The 22,445-nt window shown below is 40.5% G+C and overlaps 1 protein-coding gene across 2 annotated transcripts in view; it reads right to left on the bottom strand.

The window, feature by feature from the left end:
- Positions 1 to 11,205: 11,205 nt before the first annotated feature.
- Positions 11,206 to 22,445, bottom strand: part of CARD11 (caspase recruitment domain family member 11) — a 46,902-nt gene continuing 35,662 nt past the window's right edge. For both annotated transcript variants that reach the window (XM_080382374.1, XM_080382373.1), the window contains 11 exons: positions 21,995 to 22,127; positions 21,233 to 21,434; positions 20,250 to 20,376; positions 18,918 to 19,158; positions 18,412 to 18,508; positions 17,289 to 17,384; positions 16,212 to 16,344; positions 15,476 to 15,655; positions 14,201 to 14,325; positions 13,250 to 13,365; positions 11,206 to 12,709 (listed from right to left, as the gene is read on the bottom strand). In XM_080382374.1, the coding sequence (XP_080238500.1) occupies positions 12,505 to 12,709; positions 13,250 to 13,365; positions 14,201 to 14,325; positions 15,476 to 15,655; positions 16,212 to 16,344; positions 17,289 to 17,384; positions 18,412 to 18,508; positions 18,918 to 19,158; positions 20,250 to 20,376; positions 21,233 to 21,434; positions 21,995 to 22,127 (1,655 nt within the window). In that variant the 3' untranslated portion in view covers positions 11,206 to 12,504. The remainder of the gene's footprint in view (positions 12,710 to 13,249; positions 13,366 to 14,200; positions 14,326 to 15,475; positions 15,656 to 16,211; positions 16,345 to 17,288; positions 17,385 to 18,411; positions 18,509 to 18,917; positions 19,159 to 20,249; positions 20,377 to 21,232; positions 21,435 to 21,994; positions 22,128 to 22,445) is intronic.

The following is a 22,445-nucleotide window of genomic DNA, read 5'->3' as shown; positions in this document are numbered from 1 at the left end:
GGCCAATCACCATTCCAGTAATTTAGGAGAGTGCAGAAGAAGGAGTGCTGGCTTTTGACTGTCTCCATGTTTGTTATTTATACACCATGTCATTCTGAGCTTGTTGTTTGCTTGTAGCTTTGGGCTGACAGTTCCCTGATTCCAAAGGCACTTCAGCCCCTGACATAAAAGCAAAAGAACAATGCACAGTTCCTGTAAAACAACAGTGCTCCCCCAACCCTGCTGCTGTCAGAATGCAGGGATTAGATGCAGAATAATGCAGTCCCTGATCAAACCTGCAGCTGTAATTCAACCTCTGGACAGTGCTGATGCCATAAATTTGTGAAGAAAGTGCAGCTCAAGCGATTTGTGAACAAGGGCTGGTGTGTCCAATTGAATTACAGTTGTGGGAGCAGCCGGGATCCCCCTGCACCAAATCATTACTAATGAGAGCCAGAGAATGATTACTTACAATTTTAATGAAATTGAATTTTAATTTATAACCTTGGCTAGAACAGAAGAAGGAAGAAGCATACAATGAATATTTGTGGGTGACAGGGCAAAAGTACAACCAGAAACCCAAAATAAACAGAAGGAGAATGCATACTCCTGGAAGAGACAAGATAACATTTTATCTTCAAAAATATATTCATATTTTAGCCAACGGTTTGTGATATAGTGAGCACTGAAGAAAGCTCCTCTATATCACAGTTCTGATGATGAAAGAGCTCAGAAAGAAAATGCTCCAATATGTTTTCTCCAATCCATTTACGATACTCAGAAGAGGGGGAACTGTTTAGCTGGTGCTTAAGTCCATTGTTTTGGCATGAAATCAGCAGAATGGTAACTACAAGCGCTACTGACATAATCAAATAATCACATGGAACCCTTTCTGAGCAAGTCCAATTTCAGCACTGAGTGAAAATAGTGAACTTTGCTATTGGAAGGAAAAGCATAATTAACACTAAATACTGGTTTAAATGTAATAATGTTTCTTGCCATTTCCCATGTTGAGGTATCACTCTACTATTTTAATATCCTTTTTAATATTGCACTGTTTCTACTGGGACTATGGTAAGGCATAGGGAGGTCAAGAAACATAGTTTATTAAGTTCATCTCTGATATGGAAATGTGAGGAGAGAGATGGGAAAAACAGAAAACTTGAGTAAGGAACACAAAATGGATGAATAAGGGAGTACTTGTGGCTCACAGCACAGACCACACAAGTTTTTCAACTCATAATATGAATTTGCAATTCAGAGATGATTAGAAAGTTGTAGGATGTATAGTGGAAGGTCTGAGACTTGGGGCTTGCAGCAAGGGTCACACAACGCAGGCAGAGTACTGGAGAGGTGCTGAAAAATGCTCAGGCTTTTGACTTCACATTTATTTTACAGAAGGTAAATCAATATCTCTTCACCCCAGTGCACTTGTATCATATGGCTTTCTGTTACAAGGTGACCAGGGCTTGAACATGTCTCGTCTTAACTGAAAACAGCTTAATCCAAAGAGATTTTTTTCTACAAAATGTCTAAAGCACTGTATTACCTCATGCCACAGGGTGATGGGACACAACTCAGTGTTTTATTGTACAACTCGGGAATCAGCAGATAGAAACTATTAGTATTCAAATAGTAAAACATGCAAATTGAGTAGGAATTCAGCGCTATTTTGCATATATTAAACTATTTTGTTAAAATGAATAGTATTAAAATGAGATTTGCTATACAAGAGAGGATTTTCAAAGAGACAGGGTAGTTCTTCTGGGGGGAACGTTATAAAAATAGGTGGCTAATAATGAAGGGTCATTTTCTTCTTCTGTGTGTCACAAAATTATTTCACATGAAAGTGTATTGTCATGCACACTCTTTGACTCACACAGCCTAATTGATTTTGGAAACCGAAGCTGCATCATGTTACCACTGGAGGGAGACATCATTCTTTTAAAAAGCTGTAAACCTGCTGCTGCCATAAATGCGGTTCAATAAGAAAGGGTGAAAAAATAATCTTGAGAAATACAGCTGCTGAATTTGATCCAGGCTGGACACAGTAAATCAGAGGTTCTAATAACAATAATAATACAGCATGAACGAAACAGTGCCAGATTAACAAAGATACTTAATGTTTCCACTCTGATCAATACTGCTCAAGTGAATCTTGCCCAGGCATCTGAACTTGGTCCAGGTTAAATCCAACACCAGTATCTGTATATTCTCCTCCCTTCTTCCTCACCCCCTCCCATCACTCACAAGCTGTGCTTGCAGAAACTCATTTGTGATGTTAAAGTCTCAGGCTGATATTTCCTAACCCTTTATCTGACTGTGACCTTAAGTGTGACCAAAAAATGTTCCTGTAGACTGCATTATTTTAGTTTTCACTTAACCCCTAGTGGCCTAGTGTCCTATTTTACAATCATTCAATTACCCCTACTGCTGCTGAAAAAAACACAGTGGGAAAATAATTATTTAGTGCAGCTCAAGGTCATCAGCTGCAGGAACCATCAGACAAACTCGAAGTCATACTACTCAGACACTGTTGGACAACTGACAAGCATATGTATGTACTTCAGAGATGGGGCCAGGGCACTACAACTCAGCTCTAAAAACCAAACGCTTCTGCTAGTAGGACAAAAGAAGCAGTTCTGCCAGTAAAAAAAATATGAAGAATAATTCTACCTGATGTCATGCCACACGTTCCTGAAGAGGATAATGTTGCTCATGTCTGTACAGACCTATTGTGTTGTGTGGTGCACATGTGCATACAGATGTGTGTTTGCACATGCACACACAAACACACATTCTGCTTAAGTTGCAAAACAGTATCTCAGCCAGATAAAACATGTGATAAGAAAGAAATTCCTGTGTAAGGGACTGTCACATTTCCAGTAACAGTGAAAAGCCCATGGAAACTTTCAGCTCAGCTGACTATTTCTGGTTTCTGGTTTGAACTTTATTAATGACACATGCTACCACCTGCTAGCTGCCTCCTCACTCCTGAATTAGGCTAATTATAAAAATAATGTAGAAAACAAAGCTTTTTTTAAAAATATATTCTCATCACGTTCCCACGCAACTGCATCTGACACCTACAGTCGCAGCCAAGCATGGGTTTCCTGTCGTACTCATTGAGTGGGGTGATTTCAGAATAAATATAGTTCAAATGCTTATGAACCTCTAGAGTGAAATCCCAGTTGTGCTAAAAATAGGAGCTTCACCACGGATTTTGATAGTTTTTTCAGGCAGTTTTTAAGTTACTTTTGGTTCTCAGTGAGCCTTGTTTATGGAAAGGAGACTATTAGTGCAATCTTACAGCATCTACCATTGTTTGTCTTTTTGTTGACCCCATGCATTAATGTCCATAAACCACCATATACCTCCTGACAGTAATCATCTGTTCTTCCCTGATGGTGTAGATGTGCTGGCTGAAGTCTGCAAGATCCAGCTTATGAACAATGATCTAAGACATTAGAAAAGAGCTAGGAAGAAGCAGGAAAAAACACCATCACCATCTTCTCCCTGAATTTTACTGCAAGACAAAACCTCATCCTGAAACCAATCGATCGTCCTAGCCTAAGTGTATGTGTATGCCTGTTCTGCATGCTTTTTCATTATACCTTCTAGCTGCTTTAGCTACAGCAACGGTTCTGGTCAGTGTTGAGAATTTGTAAGATGTCATCTTGGAGATCTAATTTTCAGATGTGCTCGGTATCCATGATTCTCATGGATTTCCCTAGGACTCCACCTGCAGGACTTCACATGCTGGTGGAGTCTAATTATCACAAAATCTCCATATGCTGTTTTATAGCAGAGAAGGTCATGGCTTAGTTGCTGGAAGAACCTACTGTTCTATCATAACAGAAATAGCAAGAGCTAAAACGAAGAGAAATTCAAATATGTACCCCTACTGCACAGTGCAGTTTAATCTTCCTGAGGCATACAAAGTAAATAGTAGTAATAAAATGTGATAGGAAAATCAATTGGAACAAATGAAGCACTGTCTGTGCTGTATTCCAGGGTCTCTGTCCCATTGTTACTGCTTTGATTAATAAACATCAATCTGATAATGAGCAAATCAGCTCAGCACCAGGATATGGCGAAGTAAATGCTGCAAACATGCTACAATGACAAAGCTAAATTTCACCAGCATAAGGTTGTCTTTGGAAGACTGCTTGACTGTTTCAGGACGCCGGTCAGAGAAAGGCTGTTACTACAGCAAGCTAGGCAGTGCTTGGAGGGCAGAGCTGTTTGGGAGAGAAGCTGTTGTAAGCCATTGGATTTGATGTTATATTTATAAATATGCACTTAGAACCAGGCATCAATTTTTCACATTCATTTAATAGAAGGTTACCCCACTGGCTTTCTCTAGGGTGCAAAAATGGAAGCAACAACCAAAAATTTGCTCTTAAAACAGTATTTTAAAAATACAGTAATGTTACTATAAAGAACTCCAGCTAGGTCAGTTGATACCCAGCATAGTACCTTCTGGTGCATATTTAGACAGAAGTGGAAGGTAATAGAATTGTGTCCATTTATGCCAGGAATAAATCAGTTAATTATGAGTTATTCTTTATTTCTTATCATGTTTATTTATTTCCTGAACATTCTGGATGTCCTCATGACCATGGCTAGTGATTACCTTGTGTAGTCCTTCCTGAATACTGTCCTGACCTGTCCTGGTGCCTTCTGAAGCACTGTTTTAGGAGTTACTGTCTGAACACTAGTTTTTGAGCAGGGGATCAAACTTCAGCAAGTTTTAGTCCCTGTTTCTGTTTCCTTGCTGTTTTGCTAATGCCTCAGTAGATGCAATCACTGTAGGCTGTGCCAGAGTACCTTGTTAGTTCCCCACTTCTGTGAGCAAAAATGATCAGATTTGCTGACATTTCAGACAGAGAGACAAGGAGAAGTGTACATAATTGATGTGAGACCACTAGTTGCAGCGAATTTAAATCAGAAAAAGGAAGCTGTTCTGCAAAGGACTAGGTATACCAAATGCTTGTCATCAAGAAACGGTTCCAAGGTCTGACCACTGACCACAAGGAGGCTTTTCTACCAGCTTGTGAAAAAGAAGTTAATGGGACAGAGAACAAAGGAGAAAACAGTCACATCTTAGTTCTCAGGTGGAATTCTTCCAGATTGCCAAGGTAGCAAACTGGCTATTTTGCCTGTGCCCTCAAAAGTCAGGATGGCTGCTGTATCGGAGGGAGGGATGGGTGGAGTGGTAGCCATCACTGTTCAGTCTGCTTTGAAGCAATTAATTCACATATCCTCTGAAAACAGCAAGGGAAGCAAGCGGGATCCCAGGGCTCCTCCATCCCAGCTCCACTACTTTACACTATTTCCCATTTTCCCTGGCGGGAAAAAACCTGGCCCTGGCCCCAGTCCCAGTTCTTCATCCCTGGGATGGTAGCACTCCGTTCTGCACACACTCCTGACAAGAGTGGAGCTGAACTGTCTCACGTATCCCTTAATAACCTCTAACCTGCAGGCTGCTGTTATCACGCTGACGAGACTGGGTGTTGCAGGTACGGTACTGTCTGGCAGTCTTGTCTCATTATTTGCCCAGGCATGACTGGGATCCTATGAAAGAGCCATCTCTCCATCTTTGTGTATCTGTAGTTTGGAAGAAAATCAATATTGCTGTTTGTTGCTAAATTGTCAGACAGCTTTTGATGCTAATATCTGATGAAGCAGACATGCTGTTGTAGATATTTACTCTCAAACGGGTTCTCTATCACCCACCATCTGCTTTTAAAGGTCTTTTTTCCCCTTTTTTCCAGTGACTAATGATGCATTTAACCCTGGAGAGCCTCTGATCTGAACATCAGAAAGTTTCTGCAGCAGAGGAACAGAAAAAAGGAGGTGGGGGAGGGAGGGTGGATGAGCTTCCTGTTGTTCTAACTTGGCTTACTGGTAGGGTTCTCAAATCAAACTAGAGATCTCACCACTTAAGGCAGCCACCACTCAAATCCTTGATACAGCTGCCAGACTTGCATTATACTCTTGTTCAGAGCCTTGATACTAGAGCAGTGTAGACCGAGGGGAGCCAGCACTGCGCAGGGGTCAGGGAGCCAGGCCATGTGGCTGACCTGTGTGGACAAGCCATGTCAGCTCGCTGTCCACTTGCTCTATCTGTACAAAGACATTACCGACACCTTCTTCATAAAGAAGGATTAGTTCTACAGATGCAAACTGCAGGGATGGGAGGACTATTGTTTGCTCTTGCAGGCTTGGAGACAGAGATCAACATTTGCACTAGAAAGAGTTGAGGGAAAGCCTGCGAGAGTAGCACATATTCTTCATTGTTTGGGTCCAGGACCATTCCCGAGGGCTAGAGAGAGTTTTGCAGAAATACCAAGTGTGATTTCTGGGTCCATGGCAGAATTCTGCAGTACCTGGAAGATACGGGTGGAAATTTCATGTCTTAGTCTTTCAGCACTGTGTTGGCTGAATTAGGTTTTCTGTTCAGGGAAGTGTCAGACAGAATAGTTACCCCAGTTCCTCCAGGTACTGTGTGGGCAGGACTCCCACATAGCTGTGTCAGTGTAACTCCTGCTATGCCGGGAGGCATGTCCCAGGCGGTGCTGTGCTGCCACACTGTCAGAGCAAAAGAACCCTATTCACTGTGCTTGAACCAAGAATTGCACCAAGATTTGGTCTCCAAAGTCAAAAGGCACACTGCATTGATCCATGGGGGAGCCTCCTTTTTCTTCTACAGACAAATCTGGTAAAGCACAAGGTTTTTCTGGAATTACAGTTTCAGTTAACATACTTAATCTTTTGGTGCACTAGACTGCTGCCTAGAGTAGTGCTCTGATGAAGAATTTCAGAGCTACAAACCCTGAACGAGCCCACTTATTACTTGGAGTGGAGAGCAAGCAAGAACTCTGGAAACCGAGCAAGCGGGAGAAATGGGGAAAACTAAGTAACTTACAAGAAAGGAATCACAATCTCTTAGTTGAAATCTTGTGCACTTCTAAATTATAGAATCATTTAGGTTGAAAAAAGACCTCCGAGATCATCAAGTCCCATCATTAACCCAGCACTGCCAAGTTTACCGCTAGACCACATCCCTAAGCACCGCATCTACATGTTTTTTAAACACTTGAAGAATGGTGATTGCACCACCTCCCTGGGCAGCCTCTTACAGTATTTGACCACCCTATCTGTGAAGAATTTTTTCCTAATATCCAATCTAAACTTCTCCTGGCACAACTTGAGGCCATTTCCTCTCATCCTGTCGCTTCTTATCTGGGAGAAGAGACCTAATGGTAGATAGCACAAAATAGTGCTATACTACTCAGTTCTCAGGACTGAATGAGAGCAAGGGAGATAGAAACTGCACCAAAGGGGAACACATTTGATAGGCTTCAGAGTATAAGCTGATTAATGCCAAATGATTTGGAATACTCAATTCAAATAATTACAAAATCTTAGAGTGTTGCTCTCCTGTAAGTCCCAAACCCCTGTGTCTTGCTTTTCCAGTCTCCAGGGGACAGCATAAAAACTGGTGCTTGAACATCTCAGCCTTATGCATTCATGCAGTGCTGTAACCGGTGTGACAGCCCCAGGGTTCACACAGTCTGAACCCCCCAGAGCTGGTCAGTCTACCTGAATAGTGTCTCTCTGACTCCATCCTTGCTACAGTTTTCAAACCCTTGGCCATGAAAGTAGCTTGGCATAAAAGAATACAGAAACCTCTAACAGGTTTACAGGCATTTTTCCAGCTTTGGCAACTATCTCCACTTAAAGTTCATAGGCAAAAGTCTGCTTTGTGTGTGTTCACACTCCCTTGCAAATTGTGCTGCCAGAGCTGTCTGTGCTGCAGACAGACCGATTGACAGCTTAGCCTCCAGCCAGAATTCTGATTCAAAGGAATATAAAATTCTGTGTAATAAAGTTTGCATGAAATTTTTACCTGCAACAATTCCCCAATGTGCTGAACTGCATGATACTGACTTATATAATACATCATTTTAGCAGTGGAGTTAAACAAAATGCAAAGCCAGGTTCAGTTTGATTTTTTCTCATGATCATAGACATTATACCACATTTGGTAGCTATAGCCATTACTTCCATTATTTTGTAGGATATAAACATAACATACAAAATTTTCTTCAACAACTGTTTCAATCAAATCAAATGTTTAAATGTAGACTTGTAAAACTATTTCAACTGTAAAAATAAAAAATTAAAACCAAAAAATGTTTTTAGGTAAAAGATTGAAAGCATGTGAAATATTGAAAAGGACTGCTTCAGTATTATTGAAATACTTTAAATTTTTAAACCCCCAAAATGTTAGAGTGGAAACATTTCCATAGACAATTGATTTGGATGAAAATACATTTTTCTAACAGAAAATATTCCATTGAAAAAATTTCCAATTGCATTTTCTTGTGGCCAATTTTTCAGCAACATTTTGCAAAGAACAATCTATATCTAAAAATTCTCAACAAGATATTGTGGGCTCTTAAAGGAAAGAAGTAGGTTTCCAATAATACATTTTGAAAGGTTGTTATTATTCTATGCTTTACACCATTTTACAGAAAAAGTAGCATACCAAATATAGGGCAATTGCCCGGACTTCCTGTAGCTCATTTCTAACTTAAAATACAAATTGCTGAGAAATGTTCCCAGACTTCAATTAAAAACCTTGAGTGATTTGAGTTTAAAATGGGTTGGGTTTTTTATCATTTTATATATTTTTTAAAATAAATATTTATATTTTTTTTAAATAAAGGTTGCTTACCTTAGACGGATACAGCAGGTATCCAGATGTGTCTGTCATGCAGTTTGGTCTGAACTCTGGTGTCCACACATGGCACCCAGTTCAAACTTGGGTCTGCAGCTTGAATTTCTCCCTCTATTAGACTGAGTTAGAGAATTTATCTGAATTTCAGTGGCAGCTGCAAGTCTAGTAGTTGATCACAAATCTTATACCAAGTGCTATCTAACAATACAAAACCACTCAATAATCCACCATAAAACTTGTCACATCTTTACACTTTGATGTGGTCAGGCTGAGTCTGCTTTAGGTTCAGTTGTTATACTGTTTACAATAACTATTTACAACATTTCCAATTTCCACGTTGTTCTCTTAATCATCGCTTCCAGTTTTCCAACCATACAATCACTACTGAAGCTGGCTATGCCTAGGTGGCATCTGTATATGTGATGAGGAGCCCAGGTTTGTGTATAGTGGATGTATATGTGAGGAGGGAAGTGGTTGGTAGATTAAAGCAATATCTCACAAGTGAGGCTTAGCGGAATGAACAATGCTGCAATGGTCTGCAGCCCGAGTTCCAAATTTGCACTTCAAATCTACCAGTTCAGGACTTGGAATCCACCCTGATTCCAACACTGACATTTAGGGAAATTCATGGCCTCTTTTTAAGCCTGTAGACTTGAATATATTTCAAAAGATACAGAGGTTATTTTTTTCTAGTTTAGATGGACAACATTTGGATCTAGATCAGAAGTGTAGCGTAGTGTAAATCCTCAGCTAGTGTAAATGATAATGGCTCCTTTTGCTCTGATGCATTTCTGCAACTCATACTCCAGCTATAGATTTGCTCTTTGAGTTCACATGCAGAACTCAAGGGGGAATATAATTTTCAGTGCTTCTCTACTGAGTCAAAGAGAGATGAAGGTTATGCAGGCTACGGCACATGGCTCTGACAATGAACTTCACTTAACAAGAGACCGGTGGCTTTGCAACATATCAGTAGATAACCACAATGCCTTATATTATCCACAGAGCTGGGAGTTTACAGGAGGTGTACTCTGATACCAAGAAGAAAAGTCTGTTCCATGTATTACCCCTCTCTTGTTTCACAGAAATAATTAGATCTCATCTTGTTTTCAGCCACAATCTCTTGTTTGACTTTTCCTATAAGGTGGTTTAGCTGTCCCAAATTACAGATCAAAAAGCTAAATGCTAAAGCCCAGGCTAATTTTCTAGTTTCATTCTATAGTCCATGAAAAAACCCAGATGGTTCAGAGGGCAATTCATCTCACCCTTAGATAGCCATCTACAGTAAGGTAGACAAATAGCTCTTTGGAGCTGTATCTCTATTCATTGTAAAAGGAACCTCCTTTAGACTTTGGCATATACCTTTCTTATGTCTAAAGTTAAGTGAGATAAATCACATCCAAAGCTGTTGTCCATGTAAAGAGGGCTCAGAAATAAAGCTGTAGTGAAAGAAGATCACTGCAAAAACAACCATGGCAATCTGAGATACTCCATCCCCTCCGCCCCACTAGCCATCTGTTCTAGCCATTCCACCAGATGTTACCGATCCCTGTGGCACAGCCAGTGGGACGTGGACATCCTATGATTTCTGTCCGGTGAGCAGTCAGCTGGTTGCTCCTGAAGGGATCTGACGCTGACCTGGCTGAACTTTTTGCTGAAGCAGCTGAGAAATGTTCTTACAGTCCCTCCCATTGCTCAGCTGTGGACTCAAAAGCTATCACAAGAGGGGCAGGAACAAACCACAGGCAGCTGTTACACAAGGTTGCGTTATCAGGACATTAGGAATGAATTCAAAATGCTCCTGAAGGCTTAGCTTTTCCAACAGATACTTTCTTATTTCTGCTTGAGCTACAGAGGATCTCTGAAGAATCATCCAATTTGCTCTTTATATACCCCAACTGGTTGTTATTCTTTGCCCTGGAGGGAGTTGCAGATTGTGTATGCAGCCTGTACTTTGTAAAGAGATTGCAAATAGTAGTGTCCCCCTGCTTGCTCAGCCCAAACAGATGGCATTGGGCAGGTAAAGAGCTATTCTATAAGAAATGCTAGCTATGAACAGCCTTTCAAACATTAATAATTTGAGAAACAGAGCAGCGGAAATTAAATGTAAAGTGACATAAATGACTTTCAGAAGACATCATGAGTTAAAAAATGATGTGCATAAAAGAGAAGAGCAGAAAAGCACAATCACACAAGCCAACACGAACTGACCCAACCTACCTGAGAGACACCCACAGCATCAGAAGCTCATTGCAAAGACAACATAGCAGTTAATCTAGTGAGGGCAACCAGGCTAGATGTTTTGCTTGAATTCTGTTTGTCTTTTTATTGCCAGCTGCTGCATGTCAGCCTGAAGCACCTAGATGGGGGACTGGGGATGCACACAGAAGCAAAGGTAAATTTGTTACTAAGTGCATCTTAAAAGGGAGGGATGTGACAAGGAATGAAGGATCTAAGGATAATGGGACGTACAACTCTTTGTCTGTAGGTCAATTTTTATTACATTTCAGATCAGCAATTGTGCAAGTCATTATTATCTGGTCAGTTTTATTGAATCAATTTGGCAGTCTCAATACAGTCTCTAATGTATAGAGGGAAAATTTTAGAAGACTGAAAAGATTTAGGAGTCTAAGTCCCACTCATTATCAGTAGAACTTAAACTCTCTGAGGAGTTAAGTGCTTTTGGAAGTGGGATGTGGTCTTCTAAGTCATGTACACACTTTTGAAAACATTATCCTTCTTGGCCACAGCACAGTGTGATGCTTGCTGGTCTCCTTGCTGTCAGTCATGGCAGAGAGGTCAAGGACTGAATGGCTCACAGTGATTATTGGCTTATGAAGTTCTCCTTTTCTTCTTCTCAAAACAGTCCCTCCTGTTGAGAGTGGGCATGTTGGCAGGTGATGATGTTGTAGAGAAATACAGATTTCAGTAGAGAAACAGAGAAACTTGTTGTCTGGAGAAGGCACCATGGTATTTTCCACAAGTGAAAAATGTTAAAAACTGAGAGATGTACAAATGAATACAATGCAGAGGCAGGGATAAACTAAATGAAAGGTTGGCAGACCTGGAAAGATCTGATGTACCACTGGGACAGTGGAGTCTATTTTCCTGTAAGTACCAGGACTACAAAGGAAATCTGCAAAACTGTTAAATAAAACTGGGGTTTAAAAAGGAAGGGGGAAATGTCTTTTTAATTAATGCCAGGAATTATAGCTATTTTCTTCTCTTATGATTAAAACGGTTATGGAGAAACAGGGCTACAGAGCTGCCACGGCCATCAGTGGTAGTGTTGCTGTTGCTACCAACCAGCCTCCAGCTTCCTTAATTGGCTATGTTAGGAATCTCACCTTAGGGTCGCATATCCTTTAGCCCAGTCCCCGTGCTTTATTCCTCTTAGATTCCACTTATCTGGTCTCATCAGAAATTTTCAATGAGCCAAATTTTTAACATAATAAATTACCCCAAGCTCCCTCTCAAGATCTTTGTCCTTTTCCCATGTTAAACAGCTGCTATCCTTTAAGAGATGCTGGTGGGTCAGAAGCTGTGGTGGTGGCTGTGGTCTGATCCACATCCTAGATCCCCAGCACCAGAGACATTGGCTGTTCCACACAGCTCCAGTTCCATTCCATACATGCATTCTGCCAGCAGGAAGTCCCCAGCCAGCAAGGGTGAAACAGGACAGAGCACTGGGCACCTAATCGGAGAATTCTGCAAGCCCCTGCTCCACCTGGATATGTCCTTTTGTCACCAAAGAGCTCCATTTTACTGATTGTTTTTTATAGCTGATCCTCATCTATCCAGATGGTTTTACGCTGCTCTTCTCCGATCTTGTCTTTTATTGTTCGGATAAGATCTTCGATACTGCTCCATGCATCTGCCTCTACAGAGGCATAAAGACATGGCAGTGCTTCCAGTTCTTTCTCCTTCAGACGGCACATACGTAAAAACTCATCTTCGGTCTCCGGCTTTGGCAGTAGTTTCCTGTATCAAATGAGCAGACCAAAAAAAATGTCTTTTTGTCATTTTTGTCCCATTTGTCCCATCAAGAATTTATTTTCTGCTGACAATATACAAGCCATAAAAGCAGTGGAGAATACAGCTACTCCCAGTCTATCCTCCCCTTACCTCTGTGCTGCCCCCAAGGAAAAATATTTGCTATGGGGAAACAATTTAAGAGGATTGAATGAAAGGAGAGTGCAAGTGTTTATGACCTTTCCTCTTCCCGCTGGCATTACCTTAAGAAATGCTGTGGGAGTGCTGAGCATGGAGAAAACTGCATATTCTTTGGTCTTATCCTCCCACAATGCTCATTGCTATCAGTGACAGTGAAAGGGTGCTAGATTTGGGGAATTCCTACTTTCTCTGGTTGTAAGATTTCAGGGAGGAGTCACGGGAGGAAATAGTGCACATAGAAGCACCAGATGAAGAGGTTTATTTCTCTCAGTGAGAACATTATTGGATTTGAGAATTATTCACTGAATAAGACAGAATATCAAATATGCAAAAGGTTTGATACGTTACCTGAACCTCTTGATGTTTTTCTCTGAGACTCTGATAAAGAGAACAATAGGATATATCTTGGCTTTGATTAAATCCTTTGTGCAGCTTATTCCAGCTTCGAGGAGACAATGCTTGTTCTAAAAACAAAGTCATAACAGTGTCACAAAGGAACATTCACTGCTGTGGAATGTCGAGATAAAGGTATCCATACCTTATAGGGTCAGCTGAAAAGCTCTTCATTTACCATTGTACTGATTTAAAACCTTTTAATCAAATATACATTTAAAGTCCATACTCCTCCTACTGGTTTAAAACTAGTCAGTCAAATAACAGCTGAGCTTAATAGCTTTCTGAAGAGGTTTAAAATAGAAATGGACTGTTCTAAAGATGAAAAGTATAAAATACCAGTTTTACATATATGCATAAACACACACACTTGCTCTTTGTGCAGAAGGAACATCTACTGCAACTACTTGTGAGAGAAAAAACCATCACTTTAATTCTAATTTTTTCCATGCTGTGCATCAAATCTACTCTACTTGATACAAGATCTCTGTCTTCAACATTGTTATCTTTGTCCTGTACACCCCTGTCTCTGTTTCAGGCTATCCTTTCTTTTGTCTAGGTCCTTGTATCTTTTACTCTCTCACACATCCATATATACTTATGGTATGAAAAGGAAATGAATAAGGGATGAAGCATACAAAATAAAAGGATATTTTGTTGCATCAATGTGGGTCATCACAGGGAATGAGCAAGAATATAAGAGGATATGGCTGAGGATGAAAAAGAAAAGGGAAAGTCAGAGCACAAGTAAAAGCCATTTTGGGAAATAAATACAAATCTGAGAATGAAGGTGGGCAAGAAAGAGAACACGCAACTGTAAATTGGTCAGTCTCCTATTCAAGAAGAAACACACATTGCAGACATTCCCAGACAGCCTATCAAAGGGATACAGAGTACTCTAAGCACCTTGGCAGTGACAGCCTCGATATTGGCAGGTACTATACATTCATATGTGTTCAGATTCTTTTCTCTGCTGAAGATGATAGTCTCCATTCTTTGCTTCCTTAAGAACTCTTCCTTTGTTACAATATCTGGAAAGAGATGTGGATGAGGACAAAATCAGGATTACAGCAGAACACTTTGAAAACTATCCCATAGTACTTCACATTGGATGTAAGGATGGTTCAGGGAAAGAAGACGAGCAATGAATTGTCTTAACAGCTGCCTCATTTCTTCCATTGAATTCAATTAAAGCCTAATCTGATCACAGCTGAGCATCTCAGCTATATCCTGCACCAATGAGTCCTTGGGCAATTGCTACAACACTATGAAGGCATTAAATTAAAACAGTAAATACAATTCCAGCACCTAATGTTATGTAGTAACGTTTCAGGGCTGGAGGATGCTGAGAAGTGCTAAAAAAAAAGGTCTCTTCAGTATAGGCTCCTAAAACAAGGATTTAGTGTTCCAACATTTGTGTTTAAAGTTTCGAAAAATTTGGCTTAGGTTGCAATGTGTGATACTGGCCCCCTTGTGAATTGCAGCTCTACATCAAAGCTTTTGTTTTATGTTGCAAGACAAGGGATATTTATTATAATACTTAACTTTTCAGTTTCTCTGTCTGGATAACTGTAGGACTGCATGCTATGCGGTTGGTATTCAATATTAGTGTAAAAATGAAACGTCAGCTATGTTTAATGCTGTGTTGTATACAATCTTGCCCTACAGCAATCACGGTACTGCATATTGCTTTAATAGTAAATACTTAGCATGGAAGAAAATCAGTCTTTTGAGTAGATCAAATGCACAATCTTCACAGCCTTGGATGAGATAGAAACCTAAAGTTGCTTTAGGGAAGATATTCCTCATAATAACAAATACTAGAAACAAATTAATCAAAATTTCACATTGCCTAGATATGCAGTATGCAAACAGTATGCAAACAGAAAGAGCACTTGCAGCATTTCAGTCTCTGAGGGGCATCCTAGCAACCACACAGCATACACATGGAAAATATTCATAGACACAGAATCTCATAACCATGTGCAATGGCTGTCTCAAAAACATTAAAGTATCTCAGATGTTCTCAAACTCCAGGATTTATAGGTACACATCACTCTGATGTGACTTGAAGTACCTCAAGCAACTATCACATATGCATGTCCCTGTGTGTGCATACATATATAAGTTCATGTTTCCACCAGTGAGGGTTAACAGTCATGGTCCTCCTTTATCCATTACCTGGCTTGCATATGTTGAATTCCAGGGCACCTCCAGAGTTGAGAAGCTTCTGTACCAAGGTCTTGGCAAGCATGGTGGGGGTAAAAAGTACGGGGCGCCTGCGCTCACAGTGGATTGGTCTCACCAAGCTATAAGGGATCAGGCTGAGCCTCTTATTAATTTCACTTTCGGAATCCAAATCTGAGTAAAGAACAAGACATTTATCTTCTGGTTTCCTCTCCATCAGTATTTGGAGAAAAAGAAGGAGAAACACACGAACTAGAAATGAAGGCTTAGTCATCCTGGTCCTCCTTTCTCTTTTGCCAGGGTTGTCTTTACTGTACAGCCTGTAGTTTGATGTCCAATCTAATACTAAATAGTGTCTAAATCAAGTGCCTTTTGCTTTCAAGAGATTATTTCATGGTTTAACAGGACACTTGCTTGGAGAATCTTTCTGCTTGTTAGCTTGACTTACTTTGAATTAAGCGTTTGAATTACATTTTTGAACAAAGAGCAAGAAAGCACCTTAGGAAGAACTGCCAACCAAACAGGAAGTTTCAGCATCCTAAACTTGCTCATGAAGGCTCAGTGCCCCAAGCAGTTTTAGTAAAATCAGTTTTGGTTGCAAATGCTTTTGAATTTTTGCAATAGTAAAGACCTATGACATTTTTCATAGCCATGCTGTTATGTAGACCTTTATGTAGACCTTTATATCAATGCCATGTCTGTAAAAGCTATTACTATTTTATATCCATACCTTCCATTTTATCAGGCGACAGCTTCTTTGCTTCAGATGAGGTCCGTGCCAGACCAGAGGGCCAGCCAGTGACGATACGGACTCGCTCATTGCTATTCATACGCTTGTATTTGTTTTCAGACCTACTGACAAACTGAAAAGGTGAACAAAGAGATTTGACCCTCATTTCTTACATTCTTTATTCTCCCATGTATTCATCAGCCCACAGTGGTTATCTACAAGATCTGAATTACCTATGTCTATCAAAGACAAGACTCCATGGGTCTGTTGACTGAATTCTAAGGCTCTTTAAATATCATAGATCTGATTCAGAGCTTTTGTTAATCCCCTTTGGGATTTCTTATTTTGTTCTCTGCTCTTAAGCGGCATGTTTTTTTCTTTGCAGAGCAAACTGCTATCACCAGTACAAGCACTGATGCTCCACCGCAGAGTAACATACACCCTCTTGAGTATTTGCACAAATGTATCACAGCTTATACCCAAAACTCTGCCTCTTCTTTCCTGTACCAGAAAGACTTAAAACTTCCCAAATGGCACATTTTTACACTGAGAAATAGGCTTCAGGCTTTCATTCCTCATCCACCCTACTATTCCTCTATCCAAATATTAATTCCTCCTCCTGTATATTTGCTAACCTTCACAACCACGTTCATAAGACTTTGTCTTTCACCTACAGTCTCTGTCACCCTCAGAGTCAATGAGCTACAATTAAAGGACCGTTTTATGATGGAACCTTATCTCACAGAGACTGGGGGATTTGGTCTAGTCCAATGGATTTATCCTTACGGTTCGAGCACAACACATTTCAGCCTCTAATGGCAGACATGTTTGATTCATCAAGCTGCATCAGTAATGGAAGGCACGCACTTAAAAGAAAACACACCGTGTCTCAAAAGCAGTTAGAAAACACAACCCATTCATCTGTTCCATATATTAAATCTCTTTTTTATAGGAATAAATCCCAATACAACTTCTATACCTGAGGTGGAGTTTCTGGGGAAATTAGGTTAGCCTGAGAATACCTGCTGTTCAGTCCCACTATTTCAGACATTGCATTGAGCGTTTGACCTTTATTACCTGTAATATTTGGCCCAAAAGAAAGCTTGCTCTGGATAGGCGAGGGCTGGCTTTTGGGTCGTTCTGTGGGGCAGGCTCCTCTGGCTGCAATGTATTCTAGTGAAAAATAACAGGAGTTTTTCTTTCCCTCCTTCTTTTTTTTTCTTAAATCACAGCATTCCAGAAACAGAAGAAGCAAAAGCAGATGTTTTATATTTCCAACAAAAAGGACATTGATTGATTGATATCTATCCCAAATACACTACTCTAAGCGAACTGCAGACATTGCATGGCCTATGCCGAGAAACACTGCTTCTGTTACTCTCCTCTTCTGCACTCCGCAGGAGAGCTGCTCTTCACAGCTTATGAAAGAGGCAATTTCTGCACCAAGAAATAGTATGCAAAGCTTTTTCTTTCACTAGCATCTCTGCCAGTGATCTCTGTCCCTTTGATCAGCGGGGACAGTAGCACAGAAGGAATGCATGACACTTAACCTTGATTGAAATCGAGTAAAAACACTGGCTATAGTGTCTCTGCAAATGTTAGAAGCATATGTCTCCCAGGCTTATGGTAACTAACAGACCAGGAAGTTAGTTTGTAATTATGTAAAGATGGAATCCTTGGGTCTAAACAAAGAAAAATCAAATTACTTTCCCTGAGGGAAAAGGAGAAATTGGCAGGGCTGTTGTTTGTGAAGACCTGAAAATCCCACTTCTCTCCATAGCATGTAGGTTGGAAGAGACAGGTCTTTCTAACACGGGACAATGATAGCTCTGTGGATTAGATGCTTATTCACAGTAGGAGAGAAATTATTTTGATTATTAACTCCAAGCACACAGCTTCTTCCTCATGTGGATATGAAGATGCATTCGAGACTTACAGGCAGAGAAGAATGAAAGGGACTAACTAAGACACAGAACAGATATTAGACTTTAAAGTGCACTCCCTCATAGCTGGAAGGATTAATAGTGCTAGGTCCATTGCCAGGGAGAATGTAATTTAAAGCAAACATAAGGTGCCCATTGCCTGGCACAATCAAAACATACATAGAGCGTAAACAGGACTTTCTGTAAAATTAACGTAATGAACAACAAGTAGCATTGGAGTTTTGGGTGTTAAAAAGACCTTGTTTGTAGATACTTACCCGGAGTGCCCGAAGAGTGTTATATGAGCTTTCTGTCTCATCTTTGCTTCCTCTGTGCATCAACCGCTGCAGCTTCACCAAAAGAAGTTGCTGGGCTCTGAAAGAAAGGGTGGAATCACATAGATCAAGATATCTTTGAAACCACTCAGAAGAAAGCTGGGTTGCAGTGGGTCTGAGCCTACAGAAAAGATTAAATAGGAATAGCAGTGAGGACTGACTGAACCACACAGTAAATGCAGGAACAAAATAATGAGCAGGACTGCAGTGAGTTCAGGATTAAAGAATCTCCATGGCATATTTTCCTATGATACATTTTGAGAAGGCCACATTATTCTTTCAGGCAACATCTGGAGTCTCCTTTGTAAAGCTTTATAGCTCATAAAGTTTAACATCACCAGGCCTTAACTAAAAAATTAAGACATATACCTCTTTTCTTACAGCAGTTATTAATTTCCCCATTTACAGAACCACTGCTCTCAGTCGTGGTCACTCAGCGCTACACTCACCTGCTGTAGCTGGGAATGGTCCCCATTTCCAGGTCCCTGTCGGTAAATGGATCAACTCTGGCACACAGCCACTCACACCTTCCCTGGTACATGGTGTCAAGAATATGAACAATCTCATCACATTTCACTGACAGGGAACAGCAGTCCAGCTGACTGGAGATGTTCAGGTTCAAGCGGATATGAAATGAGTCCCCTGATGTGATCAGCCCTTCTTCCAGTTCTGAGAGCAGTTTCCGGTAACCTGCAGCAGGGAGGGAAGGGGTGAAGCGTGATTGCTGCTGGTCAGGCCTCAGTACTGCTGCATTCCTGGGCACCCTCTGGGAGAAGCACATGGCACACATTTCTGAGACTCCTCCAAGAGGGTTTACACTTCCAGAGTGCTAGTTACACTAGTTACAAGGTTACGGGCCTACACCTTAAAGACACTAATGGAACAATGATTCAGAAAAAGCTTATGCTGCTGGTATCAGAATCGGTGAGAATATTCTCATTATAATGCTATTTTAGGTAAGTCCTTCAGTACTCCACACATAACCTGTGAAACACAGAACTTTGCAGCAAAGGTGCAGACACAGCTATAGCTCTGTCCTGTAAGTACAGCTTGAGTTCTGCCACCAGTTTTAATGACAAGCTATTCCCTTTATTATTAGCTTTAATTGGCACTCCCACTATCTATAACATGCTTTATCTGCAGTTAAGTGGTGCTCAAAAAAAATTGCAATAGTCTTTCCTACCTTTGAAAACATCAAAGAAAATCAAAGACATCACTTCCTGTGTGATCTATGCAGCTGAAATTCTCTAACCAGCATTAAAAAAAACCAAAACCCCTGCAAATTTATATACACCAGTAAAAAATGGATTTTGGAATGTAATTTTTGATCCATAACCTGAAATTATCATTACAGGCCGTGAACACTAAAATCAAACTCTGCTCACCACACATGAACTCTAGCTGTTAAAGATAAGATAAAGCCACAAAGGTAATAAACAGGGCAACTCCATCAGGTAAATGCTAAATTGACTTCAGCTGGATAAAGATGATTCAGCTCACCACGCTGTATTACAGAAAACTGTACATAAAAATCAGCTTGATATTGGCCCACCATGCAAATCCTTCAGAGTCCTGTAGTGACAAGCATATGGGCTTTTTTTTTGTTCTCGGTTGCAAAGCTAAAAGCTGGAGCAGTTACACAAAGCAGCTATAATTAACATCAGTGGCATGCTTCAGATTTATACCAATACAAAGGATATTCTGGTTCTGTCATTCTCATCCAGATGAGTTAGTATAATAGACTTGGGCCTATTTGAGATGAGAAATACTTTTGGTCTTACCTTCATGGTTTGATTTATACTGGAGTGTCACTGGACCACTGCACCTCTGAATTGTCCAGTGAACTTCTTCCTTTGTGCAAGTATCCAACGGAACACTCTGATTTTCCCCTTTAATGCAGCCCTCCAACTAGATATGAAAGAAATATTACTCTCCAGTGCAGGTTCAATCTCTGAGTCAATTATACCATTTTTTTTAAAGCAGCATAATCTTTTTCTGATTAAACAATGAAGATACTTTGCTATCAGGATGCAGATTACATTCTAATTATTTAATTTCTTTTCTCTCAAATTATGAATGCTAGCAGTCAACAGAACTGCAGCTCTTTGACAATCACAGGCTTCTCAGCAGTAAGTAGTGCAGGAATAGAAATTGTAGGGTTTTTTTTCCCCCCTTGGAGACATTTTAACAGGAAAATGGTTTGGGAACATTGGCAATGGAGAGAAAACTAAGCAAGAAGCAACTCAGCAGAAGCACCGTCTCACTCCTGCTTATGTGATGCCAGGGACACTTATGCAGCTGTGCAGCCCCTTCTTCCCATTCACATCCCAGCTGTATCCATTTTTGCTCATAACATGTCCAGTCCCAAGATAGGCCACTCTAAAGAATGGTTTAGGAGGCATCATGCTAAGCTGAGTAGCATCAACTTCCTTTCAGGCAGGCAAGTACTAGGAAGTTGACAGCAAATCTCATTCTAGTCTTTTCAGAGGGGCTGTACTACACAACACAGCATTAAAGAAAGCATCAGTTGCTCTGATCTCTTCCATACAGAACTACCGTGAAGTGCGAAAGTGTCTCTGTGTGTTGAATGACCGCAAATACTATTTTCTCTGTTTTCATAGTTAATAGCAGATTTTCTTCTGGATGAGTCATAATACTTTGTCATTAATAAAAGATGAAAGAAGAAACAAAGGAAAGTATTGTGGTGAGTGGGTGTGCATGCAGGTAGACAGATATCCAATACTGTTGATTATTTTCTGCTCACCAGTAGGATTTGGTGTCCCTCGCGAAGGCCTGCTTTCTCTGCAAGTGATCCTGTCTTGACAGAGCTAATAAAGCTGCCTTTGTCATTACCTCCAACCAGAGTGATTTCTGAATTGAGACTGTCTCCATTCAGTGTTACACGCTGGATAGTATGGCAGGAGTTTCTAATGCGACCAACAGATGTGACAGAGGGACGAAATGGTCTGTGTTCATGGAAGGAAGCAACAGTTAGTTATCCCAGCTTTTAGCTACTGCTACAGAGTTAAATGCATGCATGATAAATGAGACATATAAATAAACTTTAAGTGTTATCAAAGCACTAGGATCTAAGGACTCTAAAAGAAATCCTTCTCATTACTGCCTAAGTTCTGGAGAAGAGCACCTGGATAGCTTCAGGTGCCCAGACATGACTGACTAACTCAGATGTATAATAAATAATACCTCACCTAGCAACCTGTGGCAGCGAGATAACAAGATCACAAGGATAAATCTAAGCTTCTAGAACATTTTGTCTGCCTTGAAGTTTTAGGATGACCTCCACTGGTTTACAGGATATGAAAGGGCTCCAAAATAACATGTTATACTGCTGCTGACATAGAGAAGTAAAGACTTAGCACAGTATTATGAGATATTTGTGTCAAATAACTTGTGACATCATATTCCTGCCATGATATCTTCAGCAACTAATAGATAAATGGAGGACCTCTACCATAATAGCCTTTTCCCTCAGACTCTAAGGTAGGTGAACTGGCATCTCAAATACCTTTCCAGGGAGAACTTTCTGAATATGGAGTTGACATGCTCAAGCTCATAGGCATCCAGGCCTTCCGACTGATGAGAAGAAGAGGAAGAGTGCACTGAAGGAGCTCCATGTGACTGCCTGTCATGACTGTCATCTGGAAAGAGTAACAAGAAAGAAAATGAGTCCTAGATAGAATGAAAACAGTGGAAAAGGAGAAAATGAATGTTTGATTGATCCCAGCCAAAGCTGAAAGGGGAAATTCCTGATTCAGAGGCATGATTCATGTTCACAGGCCATGGCAAGGAAAGTCAGTCCTGCTTACTGGACCTACCTGATCGCTCCTACAGAACAGCAAGTTGGAAGGGACCTCTGGAGACTGTCTAGTCAAACCCTTTACTCAAAGGAGGATTGGCTAGAGGAGATTGCTCAGGATATTTTCAGTTGGGTTTTGAATATCTCCGAGGATGGTGAC

Source organism: Falco punctatus (assembly GCF_963210335.1).
Source record: "Falco punctatus genome assembly, chromosome: 4".
NCBI classification, from domain to species: domain Eukaryota; kingdom Metazoa; phylum Chordata; class Aves; order Falconiformes; family Falconidae; genus Falco; species Falco punctatus.
This window is presented reverse-complemented; position numbering and strand designations above follow the sequence as displayed.